Source organism: Phanerochaete carnosa (genome assembly GCF_000300595.1).
Source record: "Phanerochaete carnosa HHB-10118-sp unplaced genomic scaffold PHACAscaffold_12, whole genome shotgun sequence".
NCBI classification, from domain to species: domain Eukaryota; kingdom Fungi; phylum Basidiomycota; class Agaricomycetes; order Polyporales; family Phanerochaetaceae; genus Phanerochaete; species Phanerochaete carnosa.
The window spans coordinates 38,910-54,042 of NW_006767639.1; the positions used below are offsets into that span (position 1 = coordinate 38,910).

General features: G+C 50.5%; 3 protein-coding genes across 3 annotated transcripts; 2 read left to right on the top strand and 1 right to left on the bottom strand.

Moving 5' to 3' along the window:
* Window positions 1-1,433: 1,433 nt before the first annotated feature.
* On the bottom strand, window positions 1,434-2,069 carry PHACADRAFT_32789 (uncharacterized protein; the record flags this gene model as incomplete). The annotated part of the gene is made up of 1 exon (XM_007401036.1): window positions 1,434-2,069. One exon carries the CDS (start codon window positions 2,067-2,069, stop codon window positions 1,434-1,436), a length of 636 nt encoding a protein of 211 aa, XP_007401098.1.
* A 3,723-nt stretch (window positions 2,070-5,792) lies between these two features.
* On the top strand, window positions 5,793-9,576 carry PHACADRAFT_188310 (uncharacterized protein; the record flags this gene model as incomplete). The annotated part of the gene is made up of 12 exons (XM_007401055.1): window positions 5,793-5,804; window positions 5,856-5,934; window positions 5,986-6,005; window positions 6,059-6,121; window positions 6,171-6,274; window positions 6,328-6,709; window positions 6,765-6,998; window positions 7,051-7,791; window positions 7,847-7,984; window positions 8,036-8,128; window positions 8,185-8,754; window positions 8,805-9,576. 12 exons carry the CDS (start codon window positions 5,793-5,795, stop codon window positions 8,901-8,903), a joined length of 2,535 nt encoding a protein of 844 aa, XP_007401117.1. The 3' UTR covers window positions 8,904-9,576.
* Window positions 9,577-9,703: 127 nt separating this feature from the next.
* On the top strand, window positions 9,704-15,119 carry PHACADRAFT_264357 (uncharacterized protein). The gene is made up of 20 exons (XM_007401056.1): window positions 9,704-9,812; window positions 9,875-9,929; window positions 10,062-10,148; window positions 10,201-10,248; window positions 10,308-10,952; window positions 11,009-11,241; window positions 11,297-11,412; window positions 11,467-11,612; window positions 11,664-12,265; window positions 12,326-12,457; window positions 12,522-12,605; window positions 12,655-12,744; window positions 12,795-13,122; window positions 13,169-13,518; window positions 13,569-13,651; window positions 13,863-13,945; window positions 14,471-14,628; window positions 14,723-14,817; window positions 14,883-14,910; window positions 14,973-15,119. Exons 1-9 carry the CDS (start codon window positions 9,753-9,755, stop codon window positions 11,909-11,911), a joined length of 1,638 nt encoding a protein of 545 aa, XP_007401118.1. The 5' UTR covers window positions 9,704-9,752; the 3' UTR covers window positions 11,912-12,265; window positions 12,326-12,457; window positions 12,522-12,605; window positions 12,655-12,744; window positions 12,795-13,122; window positions 13,169-13,518; window positions 13,569-13,651; window positions 13,863-13,945; window positions 14,471-14,628; window positions 14,723-14,817; window positions 14,883-14,910; window positions 14,973-15,119.
* The last annotated feature ends 14 nt before the right edge of the window (window positions 15,120-15,133 follow it).

Consider the following 15,133-nt stretch of genomic DNA (forward strand, 5'->3'; position numbering starts at 1 on the left):
GCTGATCTCATTGAAAACACCTCCTACTGGCTCAATCACTTAGAATCAGACAAGTGGACCGTTTCCAATCGATTTCCAGCCTATCAAAACGGGGGTATACGACTTTCTAGGTCCAGGGAACATGTATTAGTGGAGCAGTGCATCAGTTAACCCCGGAGTGACACCTTGATGAAGTTCTGACCAGTTCGGAACTACCATCTGTGCACAGATGTGTGCCTGGCTCCTACAGCATAGGTGGGAAGGGGATCACCACCTGGGAGGGTCAGAATATGTCAGAATACTATGTATGTAGCTGCATTTAGCTTATCTCTGCCTGTAGGCCTCTGTACATCTGCATATGTGGTGTTTTTAAGCCCTGTTTGCATACCCATGTTGTTGAGTGTAGGTTAGCCCCTTTCCAGTGTGATAAGGCTCCACAGAGCTGCATATATCATTCAATAGTGCTAGGGCATCCGCGCAACCATTTGTACCTAGCTACATTCATTACTAAAGGCTGAGAACAGTGTCCAAGCTATCATGAGGGCAATAAGAGTTCTGACCTCCTGCCTGCATCTCTGCATGTTATCTTGGCCTCTAAATTGCTTCCCCATACTTGCATAACATGTATAGATATGTCTAGAGCCATCCGACTTTCTTCCAAGCTCTATACAAGGTACAGGACCATTTGTTTCTGGTGCCCTTTTTCACTTTAAAGCTTATTTATTACCTATTATAATGTATACACCACAGGAAGACATGAGGGTTAAGATATACACCACACAAGTATACTAGAACCTATTCTAACACTTGCGCTGACAATTCTATGAGGGGGGAAGGAAGGGGAACAGGTGTAATAGCTTGCAGAAGGTGGTTTCCCACGCTCTGGCGCTTTTTTCAAATCCGAGAGCGCTACCATATATATCCAAAAACTCGCTAGCTCCTGGCGAGTTTTTTGTGAATAACAGCCCAAATACTGCTTTGCTGAGCTGCTTACTAATGGAGAACTTGTTTGTACATGTGTTCTCCATGACATGATGCAAAAACATTCAATATGTGGTATGTTCAAAATATATCATATATTTTGAGATGCTTTACCATATTGGGATGATGTTTTAGCTTAGTCATCTTTTCAATTAAGTGGTATATTACATATGCAGCCTATTTTCAAGCTCAGTTGATGGAAGCACTATATATAGCATGCCGAGAGGTGCCAGACAGGCTTTACAGGCCCTACACAGTTGCTAGCTTGGTTACTAGTAGGTAATACATCACACACCGTAGTAGTTACTACCACATGATTAATCAAACCTGGTCCATCGCCTCGATTCCCTTTGTGGTTAGTAGCAGGGAGATTGAAGGGTATGATAGGGTCCGCTCTAGCCTTCCCTTTGTTCTTTGGGCTGGATTGAGGCTCAGGGGAAGGCGACGTGGATGACTTGTCATTTTTGTCACCTTCATCCACAGGACTTTTGGTCTGGGAGACTCGCAGCCTGTCGAGCTCCTTCGCCTCTATGGCTTGGGCAGCTTCGTCGAGAGACTCTCCATTGGCCATTCTGGCCAGAGTCCTTCAAAGTCTTGCCGAAGACGTCAAGGCTATGCTTGGACCCCTTGACAGCCTTGGCGAACTTGGCGTGGTATCTATTGAGTTTGTTGCGGGTTTCACTGAAAAAATCCTCAAACTCAGTAGTCACTTCCTCGACCATACCGCCTGCATCGGAAATCTGCTCTTGGAACACATCCCACACCTGGGACAGTTCCCAATCACGTTGTCGTCGGGCCTCGTGGAGAGACCTTCTGTTCTCGCTGTCTTCCTCCTTGATTTGAGGAAGAGCTGCCTCATATACTGAGGGTGCTCTTCTGCAGCTGATGGACAGGTGGAGATCAACCAGCTCTGCATCGCTGGCCGATCCCGTTGTGGCAGTAAATTCAAAGATGAATGAGGAAGAGTTCCTGTTACCTGTTTGATTGCCAGAGGCGCTACCTTGGCTGTCGACATGTTCAGCGTCAACATGCAAGGGAGGTGTCGGGGCAATTCTCCTTTTGGCATAAGACATAGGCATCAGCATGGTTGATGCTCCGGTGCTCGCCATTGTCAGAACGTACGCATCACTGACGCTTTCCTCAGAGGGAATCATCAGTGATGCGGTTCTCGATTGAAATCTGAGGACTCGAGTGCTCATTCTCAGTCCTAAGTGGTTCGGTTTCAGTAGTTTTTTTTTACTGTAGTAGCGACAACAACTAAAATTTGCTTTCGCTGAATACAAGCCTGAAGGTTCAAAAAAGTGTAAGACCTGTAAGGTCGTAGACTTAGAGATCACCCCGCAAGAGCCAGACCGCGTTGTATTCGCAAAGAGTAGCTACAACAGTGGGGTAAAAGTAAAGTCTGCTGAAACCGAGGGGCATCCCAATCTTATATCAGGCCGGAATGCTACCCAATAACAAATACATGAGCGAGCATAAAGAAGACGTGTTTTCGATCGACGAGAGCACCAAGTTACAAAAAAGGAAAGTGTCTACAGTAAATGGGCGCTAAGTCGCGCGCCTTACATTCTGGCACACTCTGGCACAGTCAGGCTCTGAATACTTGTTTATTTTAGAATTTTTCTAATCTTTGAATTTAGTGTGAAAAGCCATCTTGAACTGCTTGCACAAGCTGCAAACATTCTTCAGGCATCATTAACCTGCCTTGACCATGTTCCTATAATCTTTGGCATGCTGTATCATCACTTTAACTCCCTTCGCTCAGTAGAAGGAGCTGACATAAATGATGACACAGTGGCACAGCCTGCAGAACTATTATTTTCAGTGATGAAAAGTGCTGAAAGGCTGCAGATCAGAATATCTTCATTGCTGCTATTATTCTCCATCCTGAGTTAAAGTTCTGTTCATTTAACCCTGGAGAGTTCAGCTTTGCAGATATTTTTATGCTGATGCAGCACATCTATTTACACCTTTTTCCTACTGCTACAGCTCCTCCTCTTGCTTTGGAGCAAAATCTTCAGTCATATTTAGAGAACACTGGGCAATTCAAGGGTATGACCAGTCTTTGGACTACTAGACAAGCAGCTAGCAGCACAGAAGCAGCAACCTACTCAGTAAGCCACATTTTATTGTTTCCTGCAATTAAATTCAGCTCAGTAGATTTATATTGCTACCTAAACAAGCTCTTGAAAGATGATCCTTTGCAAGTTTGGAGGGATATCAGGCGCAATACTCAGCTACGTCCACTGGAGCAGGTTGCCGAGCAGATTCTGCCAATATGTCTCAATAATGGTGGAGCAGAGAGATATTTCAGCTTACTCAAGCTTATCCTCACTCCCGGACACTCACAGCTCATGGCACACAATCCCACCAATGAAGCAGAGCTTAATACTCACATTTGTTATAAGCAGGAAGCCTCGGGCACACAAGTTGATCATGCCAAATGTAGGCATCGGCTCTACATTGATATTTTGGCTGTCACTCCCTTGTTACAATCACCTATGCCCACTCCCCCTGCCACCAGCTCTACAGTCCCACTACCACCTTCTTTGGCTTCTCTAGCACTGACACCATCAGCTATGCCAGCCAACATGCTGCCGCACATTACACTGCACAAAGCAAACGATGCAAAATGCTGCATCACACTTCATCATGTCAGGTTTCTGAACACCATCGCGCAGGGCCTAATGCAAGATGCCCAAGCGGAGAGGGACCTTACAGAGGAAGACCATGTACCAATCACTCTGGCATTCTATGGCAAGCCATACAAGCTGCCTCTCACATGACTTTCCAATTATCAAGATCATTTCTAAGTGATAATAATGGAAAAATGGAGTATTCAGAGCTTAAATGAGGAACTTGAAGCTTACAGCATTGTTGACATGGATGCAAATGGAGATTATGACCCAGACTCATATCCTTTATAGCTAGCTGTCTGGTAACTTATGGGCATATTGTACATTTGCTACTCGACAACTCATGATCGCAGACCACGAAAGAGCAGAAGAGCCCAATAGCATTCTGCTACATGATAGGCTGCTGAGATGGGACCCAGAACACTGGTTAGTCATGATCATGTCTGACTTGGTCATTGACCAGTCACTGACTGGCACAACACTGCTTTGGACCATAAATTTTGTGGAGTTCAGCTCCAGCATTGTGCTAGTCAGTGACTAGTTATTTCGGTCACTGGCTAGTCACAAGTCAGTCTGACTGTGATTGAGACTGAGCAGTCACCAGGTCCTTATCACAGGAAGGGATTCTGGCCAATCAGCATTCAGAACTCTATCACACTGGTGATGCCTTCTTGTGGAATCATTTGTAGCAAGTAGAGTGAGTCTGTAGGCTGTAGTATTAGAATTTTACATATACTCTATTTCTTCTTAGCTACTGGCACTGCAGATGTGCCCCAGAGTGGGCCAGAGATCCCATTTCTTAGTTAGTCTGTGGCAGAATTGCACTGGAGGCACTGTCCGAATTAATAGGTGCAATACCAAATGCACATACAGTGAGTAACTGAGCTGAAGACATCAATGCAGAGTGACCTGAAGTGGTTCGAGGGTATTCTGGCAGCCAGTGTTCTAGTCCACAATACCATCATAAGCATTGCATTAACCTGGAAGCATGATAAACTGCGTGGTACACGCTTGCTTCTGCTACCTAGCTCTCTGACCATGCATTGTCTGGATGCAACACCTATGCCACTGCCTACTGTACGAGTTTAAATAGAAGCAACATCACGTGTTACAAGCCTCTCCAGGATTGTAATTTTTGGGTCTTGTCACAGAACTTTGCACCAAATCTGGGCCAAAATCAAGATAAATCCAATAAAAAATCCACTAAAGATCTCTGAAATTACTGTTTTTGGCAATTTGGCACTTGGCATTGCTTGCACGGGGTTGGTTGCTCTCATTCAAACTTGTACAGTATTGCCAATCTCTGTATGGTCCTTGCTGCATTTGGTGATTTGGGCACAAAACTCTCAGTTGTAACATACACAGCACCATGTCCCCAATTTGCTAGTTTGTGCACTTGGCTTTGCTTTGGTAAAATTCATTTTTATTCACCCTGAATAAATGCTCCGAAGTAGGCCTGCCACTGATCAGAGCACATGGTATGCCGCATGTCATGAGCCATAATATGACAAAAGAAATAATTAGATTTGAACTCTCTACTGATAAAGCCTGCAACAGAGAGGACAAGCAGGTAAATATCAGGAATAGAATTTAATACAGGACTACGAACCCTCTTAGCTCAGGCTGCATCATGTTCGCACTGTCTTTCAATGGTAGTACGCCTGTTGCGCTTCTCACAGGTGCTACCCTTGATCGCGGGACCCAGAAAACTGCTCGGTCACTGACTATGGTCTGGTCACTGACTGTGACTTCATGACTAGGCATATTCAGTCAGTGACTGCACAACACTGTTCACACTGGGTGGTAAGTGCACTTTTCTCCAGCATAAAATTAGCCAAAAACTGATTCAACAAAGCACCAACTTTCTCTGGTTTTCACTTGAAAAAACTAAAGGCAAAGCTCAGTTTTCCACCAGTTTTACTGTGTTTCAGACCTTTTTGGCTGGTTTTGCACCAGTTTCTCCTCAGTTTGCACTGGCGTGAAATTGAGGAATAACTGGGCCTTGTTTAGCCACTTTTGCCTAAGTTTTCTCGAGAAAAAAACTGCGCTTATCACCCTGTGATCAGCTCTGCTTCACGCGCGCCAGCTGGCTGATGAGCGTGAGAGCCAATTTCTATTCTTGAATCGATAGCTCAAAGTGAAGCGCCGTCGTTTAGGGCCCGCTCTTGCTCGTACTCCTCACTGGCCGCGCACAGGATGAATGTCTGGGTATGGGATACACGCCCGTCAGAAGGTACAACGCTCACACTCTGCCTGTAGACGGAGCATCGTAACCCTGAAGGTCGGACGTACTGGTTCAACACGGGCACCCGGGAAAGTGTTTGGGAGAAACCAGATGGTGAGTTTACGTTCGCTCTGCAGGTCGCAGTAGTATTTGACATCTCTGCAGATCTGAAGACTCCATTCGAGGTGCGTAACGCGAATGAATATAGTAAGACAGGTACTAATCGTTGCTCACCCAGCGTGCATTGAATCAGACTAAATGGAAAGAGTACTTCTCTGGAGGACGGAAGTATTACTACAACGTGCGTGCTACTGCTATCATACATGCAATCTTTCCTGACTTTACAGTAGACTGAGACAAAGGAGTCGAAATGGGACATGCCAGACGAGTTGCTACTTTTGCTTGAAAAGGTCGAGAAGCAAGGGACCGCTGCTCAGCCAAACAACGCGCTAATGTATGTCGTTCGTATAATATCTATGCGCGCCAGGGAGTTAATCTCCCTAACAGCACAACCGGAACTTCGGGGACAAACCCCTTGCAAGGTGCCAGTAACCCTTTGGGTGGCAGTGACACCTCCTCACAAGCCGGTTCTCAGCAGCAAGTCAATGGCCAGGGCGGTGCGGACCTCAGTGTTGGCCAGCACACTGGCGGACTTCCGTTTTCCGCAAACAGCGTTCTGCCTGCGAAGCCGAACCTCCCTGAGGATCCTGTGATCCCGCACAACGGCTTTGCTACCGTCGAGGAGGGGGAGAAGGCGTTCACGCATCTTTTGAGGAAAGCAGGTGTCGATGCCAATTGGACTTGGGATCAGACTATGAGGGCTATCATTACAGATCCGTTGTACAAAGCCCTCAACACTTTGGCTGAGAAGAAGACCGCATGGCAAAAAGTGAGCGATCAGTCGTCGTTACTTGCGGATAGCGGCTCACGAAATGCACTGTCAGTACACCGACAGTCTTCGTCAGAAGGAGGAAGAAGAACGTAATGCCAGATTGTCAAAGTTACGTCCCGCCATTCGAAACATGCTCAAGGGAAACCCGAATGTCTTCCATTACACGACTTTTGCCACAGCGGACAAACTCTTCGCTCAGCACCCCATCTGGCAACAGGCAAGGGTTGAAGCTGAGAGGCGGCTGATATTCGAAGAGTATGTGGCAGAGCTGAAGCAACGGGAAATGGTGCGTAATCCATTTTTCTAAGTAGTGAGTTTCGTCTTCATCGTCTCTACAGCAAGAATCGCGCGCGTCCCGCTCTCGTGCGATTTCCAAGGTCGTAACGCTCTTCAAAAAGCTAGAGGTCGACGTTCTCACCCGCTGGCGTGAGGCGCAGAAGCGAGTAATGGAAACCGACGAGTGGCAAGAAGACGAGGAGTTGCGCAAACTGCCTATGCTAGACATCCTTCTTGCTTTCGAAGACTATAGCCGTGTGCGCGAGCGAGAATTTGAGGAGCAGATGCGCAGGGCCCAAGTCGAGAAGGCACGCAAGGAACGCAAGGCCAGGGAAGGGTTCAAGGTCGGTTCGCTAAAATCCACTTCCATATATGCATGTCTGACGTGCTCAATTGTGCAGGAGCTCCTCAAGGGACTGACTGACTCTGGCAATATTAAGGCTCGCACCAAGTGGAAAGAGGTATATACTCTCTTCTCGAAGGACAAACGCTACCTCGACATACTCGGCAACCCTGGTTCGAACCCTCTTGAGCTCTTTTGGGACACTGTCGATGGCCTTGATCAGAAACTTGACACCAAGATCGCTGCTATCGAGGCTGCCATCAAGCGTCACAACGAGGACCTGCCCAATCCACCACCTGAGAAAGAGACTGGGGCTGAGGATGAGCAGCAGAACGGGGAAGCGTCTCAATCATTCAGGTTTACACCGGAAACGACGAAGGAGCAATTCCTCAACGTTGTCAAGGGCGATGAGGGTGTACGTGCACTGTCAACGGATGACCTGGAGGGAATTTTCATCACTGTATGTATATTTTTCTTGCCAACGACACCAAGTACTCACGCAAAATCCTCCCCAGATGCACGAACAAGCGGTCAAGCGCCAGTCTGACGAGAAGCGTCGCGCGGAGAGGCGGCAGCGCCATTTGCAGGACGACCTTCGTTATGCTCTCAAGAAAATGGCCGAGCCTGTTGACATCAATAAGTCTTACGAAGAGGTCTGTCTTACCACACAATGTCTATCTTCGGCGTTGCTGACCAGTCACCAGGTAGCACCTCTTATACAAGACCTTCCGGAATTCAAGGCCTTGGAAGACGAGGGCCGGCGTGCTGCTTTCGGCAAATTCATCAAGCGGCAAAAAGTAAGTAAGTTTATTCATGTCTCTATGTTTTGCATACTCAGCGTAACAACTCTCAGGACCGCTTGCGCGAACGTGAGCGGGAGGCTTCGGAGGACGGCGGTTCCACAACCAGCCGCAAGCGCAAGGACCCGCGTGATACTCATGATGACGACCGTGAAAGGGAGCGAGATCGTGCGCGGTCCAAGGACAGGGAGCACCGAGACCGAGAGAGAGACCGAGATGAGCGCGACTCTCACCACGAGCGCGAGTCCCGCAGCTCCCGGCGGCACCACAAGCACGACGACTACGAAAAAGAACCGCGTCGCGGGTCACGGGATCATTCACGAGACCGCGGCTATTCCGAGGACCGAGGCCACTACAAGGAGAAGGACAGGGACCACGATCGTGACTACTACAAGTCTTCGAGGTCCCACCGAGACTATGAGCGGGACGATAAGCGGCGCCGAGGTTCGCGAGCAGACTACGATGGGTATTCTCGTGACTGGGACGAGTCCTACCCAGCGGAGACTTTACCTTACCACGAGCGCGAACGTAGTGAGTCGGTCTACAGAGAAGAGCGCGACCCAAGGGAGAAGCGTGAACGCCCAGCGTACGACGACAGACTTTATGAAGAGCGAGCTGAAAAGGTGTGTATATCGTCGCCGAAATTGGTACCATCAATAACTATCGACTACAGCGTCCCCGCTACGATGCCCCTGAGGCACCCCCATCGGAGCCAGAGCGGCCGCAGGAGCCACCTACCAGGGCAGAAACTCCAGAGGAAGGCGAGATTTAGCATTGCTGTGAGACATCTTGTAAGTAGCGTGTACGCTATGTATGTTTCCACTGAATATGGCCAAAAATCCCATATGTCCATATACTGCAAATAAAATGGTTTATGCTTGGGGCTCTACGACGTCTATAGGACCGATGCGAAGACGAGTGTATGTCTGCTTGTGTTTGATGGTCTTCTGGTAACCCTTTCGTCGTTTCTTCTTGAAGATAACCTCCATCTTGCCCTTGGTGTGCTCGACGACGGTCGCATCGACCTTGACCTGCCCCGGCGGAATGACGGGGCTGCCGCGAAGCGTGAACTCACGTGAACCAACTTCGTGGATCTCGGAAAGCGCAAGTACGTCGCCAACGCGGACGTCCTTCAAGCGAGGGACGGTGAGGAGGTCGCGTGGCGCCAGAAGATATTTGCGGCCTGCAACAGAGGCGACGACATAGCGCGAGGGTTGGCTACTGACGGCAGAGAGGGCGTTAGAAACCGAGGAGGTGGGAGCAGCAGTGGTTTGAATGGTTTGTGCGTGAAGTGCTCGGCTTGCAATTTGACGGAACGCTGTACACGGGCATATGCATCATGCGAGGAGGCCGCATCGAAACAGAGGGCACACTTACGTCTAAAGAACGTCGCCATCACTTTTAGAGTCGCGTTGAACGCCTTGCACGACGTCGAAGGACGCGAGTTCGCCGACTGGTCAGGAGGCGCCGGTGAGTGTGGACCGCATCCAACCGAAAATTGGGGCGGAGACTGAAATAAAAGGTTGAAGGCTCCCCCGGCTGAAATTCCGCATACGCCCGTAACCTCCCTCAGCAGTCCTTGCGACCATCTCACACTTTCCTTCCTAATATCCTAGTCGTGATGCACCGCATCGCCCTCAGAAACACTGTACGCGCTGCAGTGGTCGCGGCTGCCCCCAAAGTGCGCTTTTTTACGCCAAAAATGACGAACTGGAAGGCTCACCCAACGTTTGAACGTCGCAGGCTGCACTCCGCGCTACTCCTGCTGCTTCTCGCTCCTACGCCACTGCGAAGGCTGGTATGTGCTCCCAGCTGCTTGCAGATCGGTTCCGCCATGTTCTGACTAAATTCTACGCTGTTTTTGTGGCTCTTTTCATGCGTTTAACTCCGACGCTTTGACGGACTCTCTCGGTACACGTCACGCGTATAGCTGCGTCTGAGGTGTCCTCCATTCTCGAGTCGCGGATAGCTGGTACTGCCGTGGGTGCGAATGTTGAGGAAACCGGCCGTGTCTTGAGTGTGTCTTTCTCAATCTGTCTGTGACGCGTGTCTAAACCAAACTTTGCCAGGCGTCGGTGACGGTATTGCACGTGTCTGGGGCCTCAGGAATGTCCAGGGTACGCGTTTACGCACATCAGAACAGTAGCGCGAAAGGTTGATGAAGTGTGTTATACAGCCGAAGAGATGGTTGAGTTCGCTTCTGGCGTCCGTGGCATGTGCTTGAACTTAGAGGCGGACAACGTTGGTGTCTCCATCTTCGGTAACGATCGTGACATCAAGGAAGGCGATACTGTCAAGCGTACCGGTCAAATTGTTGATGTCCCCGTTGGTCCTGAGCTCCTTGGCCGTGTTGTCGACGCCCTCGGTAACCCCATCGATGGCAAAGGCCCCATCAAGACCTCTGAGCGTCGCCGTGCTGCTCTCAAGGCTCCCGGTATTCTTCCCCGTCGTTCCGTCAACCAGCCCATGATGACGGGTATCAAGCCCATCGACGCTATGGTTCCCATTGGTCGCGGCCAGCGTGAGCTTATCATTGGTGACCGTCAGACTGGCAAAACCGCTGTCGCCATTGACACCATCCTCAACCAGAAGCGTTGGAATGATGGCAAGGACGAGACCAAGAAGCTCTACTGTGTCTACGTCGCCGTCGGCCAAAAGCGCTCTACTGTCGCTCAGCTTGTCCAGACCCTCGAAGAGAACGATGCTATGAAGTACTCTATCATCGTTGCTGCCACCGCCTCCGAGGCTGCTCCTCTTCAGTACCTTGCACCTTTCTCGGGCTGCGCCATGGGCGAGTGGTTCCGTGATAATGGCAAGCATGGTACGTTTCTACGCCAATGTTCTCTCCATGCGAAATGTTAACGTGACACTTTGTAGCTCTAATTATCTACGACGATTTGTCCAAGCAAGCCGTCGCTTACCGTCAGATGTCTCTCCTGCTTCGTCGTCCCCCGGGCCGTGAGGCTTACCCCGGTGATGTCTTCTACCTCCATTCTCGTCTCCTTGAGCGTGCTGCGAAGATGAACGATAAGTTCGGCGGAGGATCCCTCACTGCCCTGCCCATCATTGAGACCCAGGGCGGTGATGTCTCTGCTTACATTCCCACTAACGTATGTGCTTTTTATTACCCAGTTTCAGCTCTTGTACTGACTGGTTGATCACTAGGTCATTTCTATCACCGACGGCCAGATATTCTTGGAGGCTGAGCTCTTCTTCCGTGGTGTCCGTCCCGCCATTAACGTTGGTCTTTCCGTCTCGCGTGTCGGTTCCGCTGCCCAAACGTGAGTGACCTTTGACGCTCAGACGTGAAGTCACAATCTAACTTCCTATTGCAGCAAGATTATGAAGAAGTTTGCTGGTTCGCTCAAGCTCTACCTCGCTCAATACCGTGAGGTCGCCGCCTTCGCCCAGTTCGGTTCCGACTTGGATGCGTCGACTCGCTTCCTCCTTTCTCGTGGTGCCCGTCTCACTGAGCTCCTTAGTACGTCCCAACGTCCTTTCTGATTTGAAACACTTTTGACGCATGATACAGAGCAGGGTCAGTACCAGCCACTCGCCATGGAGATCCAGGTCCCCATCATCTACGCTGGTGTCAACGGTCTCCTCGACCCTATCCCCGTCGATCAAATCACCAAGTGGGAGGCTGAGTTCCGTGAGCACCTCTCCGCCACCCAGGGTGCCCTCCTCTCCGAGATCGCCCAAGGCAACATCACTCCTGAGCTCGAGGCCAAGATCAAGAAGATTGTTGAGGAGCACGTCGGCGCCTTCACTTCATCGTAGATGACAGAATTGTTCGACTTAGATTCTGCTACACGGCATCCAAAAATCTCATGCTTAGCTAGTCTACGTGCTATCCCTTCAAGATGAGATGACTTGGACAGTTTTATTTGTTTCATGCACGCTGCCAAGCAGAGTGGGGCGCTATTGTTGAATTGCCCCGTGGAGAGGAAAAGTGGAAGTGCGGATCGTACACTCAACGTCATGACAGGGTAAATCCAAGGAATTTAATTGCACGTGCCGTCAGTGTTTCCCTGGCTCGTCGTCTTCCGAGTCGGAGCCGCTCTCAAATACGTAGCTGTCCTCGTCGAAGTCTTCATCGTCATCATCCTGTCCCTCGTCCATACGCTGCTTGAGCTAGAGAGCGGTTTCAGTACATGCGGAGTGCGCGATATGCACGAGCGGCGAATGACGCACCATCTCGAGCAGCTCATGGCACTCGTTGAGGTGCGCCATGACGATACCCTGGCCCTCCGGTATCGAGCCATCAACACCGACGAACTTACCATCCTTGCGCATGGAGTCGATTTGATGCAGTGCGAGTTGGTACTACAGTCATAGCCGGAGCAAGACTCAGCCGCGGTGCTCAGAGAAAGCAGGCTAACATACGTACAGGGTAAAGGTCGCGCGGGCTGAATGGTCCACCATACTTAAGCACTTCGTTCAAGCACTTCTTCACTGTGGAAAGCTTGTTTGCCTATGAACGAGTAAACGCTAAGCAAGCTAAACGGTATGGCAGCACATACTATTGGCATCAGCTCCTCTGAGACTGGCTCACTGGACGAAAGCAGTCGGTAGATGAGACCGTAGCATCTTCTCAGAAGGTAGAGCAGAACCTGAGGCTCGATGAGCAAACAATGACAAGAACCACTGCCCAGTGTCTCACATATTGTCCTACTGGAGTATGCCCCTCCGCGTCCGTAAACTTGCCGTCCACCCGCATTTTGTCGATCTCTTGCAGACTTAGGCTGTAATTCCACAGGTCGGTCTCCCGCAGACTCCACCGGTGGGTCATGACTAGGCTTTCGAGTTCTTTCCGTATCTCGGTGAGGCGGTCGTAGATTGGTTTGAGCGATGACGAGACGTTCTTCGACTCGTCCAGCGCTCGAATCTCTTGCACTATTTCAAAACATTCTTCCAACAGGGAGGAACAAATAGCCTGCGAAGGAGGAAACGTCCCTCCCGGACCCATGAATTTGCCGTCCACACGTTTTCTATACAGCTAGTTAGAGCTGACTGAGGTGATAGAAAATTACTCACGAATCGATCTTTCGTAACTCCTCAGTTATAGGCTTCAGTTCCGCCTTCACTTTCAGCGTAGGCACAGGCTCAGGGTTGGGCATGTCCTTCGTCGGGGTCTTAGACTCCACCTCGGACTCGAGCGACTCATCCTCTGGGGGCTGCGCCTGCGCAAGTGCTCGCGGCTTGATGGCTGGGCCCCTGGCGGCCGCCTCCGCGGCAGTCCGCGCAGCGGCCGAAGCCTGACTGGCAGTCTCCTTGGCGGCGAGTGCGACCAGCTGCCGTCGGATGTTGACGAGGCGTTCATGTATGGGGAATCAGCTCGGGCGAAAGCACCGACAGGGAGTCCTGCAGGCTCCGCAAAACATTGTCTGCAAATTATCAACGACCACGTCTTGTGCATGAAAGATGTGATACACACCACATTCGTTGAGCTGCCGCTCAAGTAGTGTCGTCATCGACATAGGATGTTTTCCGCTATCCGCATCCTGCTGGACGATCTGCCTGCACAGTCGTATTAGCTGCCCCGTCCCGCCGACAAATGCCCATAACGCTATCACTTGAGGAAAATGTCAGACAAACCGTTGCTCTATCCGATCAGGCCGACGCCTAGTGTCGCCCAGCCTCCACGTCGCGAAGTAGGAAATACCATGCTTATACCCTAGGACGCGACTGCGGTGCCATACACAAGAAAAGTGACAAAGCAGATACGCACCGAAGTTCCGCTATTCGGCGGTGAAATGGTGCAAGGTCCGCCTCGTTGTAGATGCCGGACTCGTTCATATGGTCGAGAATTTGCTGTGGCGAGTAGAGCATGAATCAGCTTTAGGATCTGCGCAGGGGGACAGGAGCAGCGAGGGAAGATCATGTAGCGACGGCGTATTGCTTATGTATGCGGAAACGGGGGGACAAATCTGCATCAGGATGTGGCCTCCAGAGCGCTCTGGGGTGTAGCTTCGACGAGGTAAATGTACCGTTGGTATGTTGTGCCTGGTAGATAGTCTCGCAGACTCGACCAAGCAGTACAGGAAGGCGGGCCGACTCAGTGTGAACTGAGCGGCATCTAACGAGGGAGCCACTGCCGCCAGAGACGATCCTCCATGTATAGCGCGAAAGCTAATTCCCCTGCAGAAACGATTGGCTGGGGATTTTTCGCAGGAATAGAGAGCCTTTCCGGCTTCCTGGAGAAAGCAGAAGCTATCTTTAAGGCAAAATCGCCATCACAGATTTCGGCATTGCCAATATCTGTGGCAGCGCCACGGCAGGTCCCGACGCGGGCCAGGGCCCGTATAGTTCGTGACTGAACTGCGAAGTCTGACTCACCCGCATGCTGGCAATCTGGCTATAGGTAGCCGGGCATTCCCTCGTCTTGCCTATCGTAAGGTAGAAGAGGGACAGAAGATTGAACACGTCTGCAAGGGTGGTGTCCAGTCGGTTGTTGTAGATCGTACGGTCGTCGCGCACTTCGTTCAGACGCGTCACTGCACGAGGCGAAGGCGCGTGGTGCACATGAGGATGGACGCATCGCAGAACATTAATGAACGGCGAAATTTGCAAACATGGGTCACGACTAACCTTGCTTGACGATCTGCTGGTATAGGTTGTTGACGTCTGACGCCTTGATGTATTCACCTCGATTCTTCTTGAGAGCAGTAAGACGGTTGCGGATACTAGATGGTTGCGCCAAGCGTCAGGCCCTGACGGTCCACTAGAGCAGTCAGCAGGGTCGACTGACTTTATGATAGCCTCCAATATAGGCAGCTCTGTGGGAGGGACAGAGAAGGTGATGAATTAAGCTGGCCAACCGCGCAAATCTCGCACTCACCCTCCTGAGCCACCGGTGCGGCCATCCTGAGTTATCAGGGCGACGTAATGCGGGATCAACGGCGGATCTAATGACCAGTGATGATAGCTGGCTATTTGCGATGCTCTGCGTGATTCTGGAGGCAGAGGCTGGTTGCTGGGAGTGAAAGAGCGAGTGTAAGG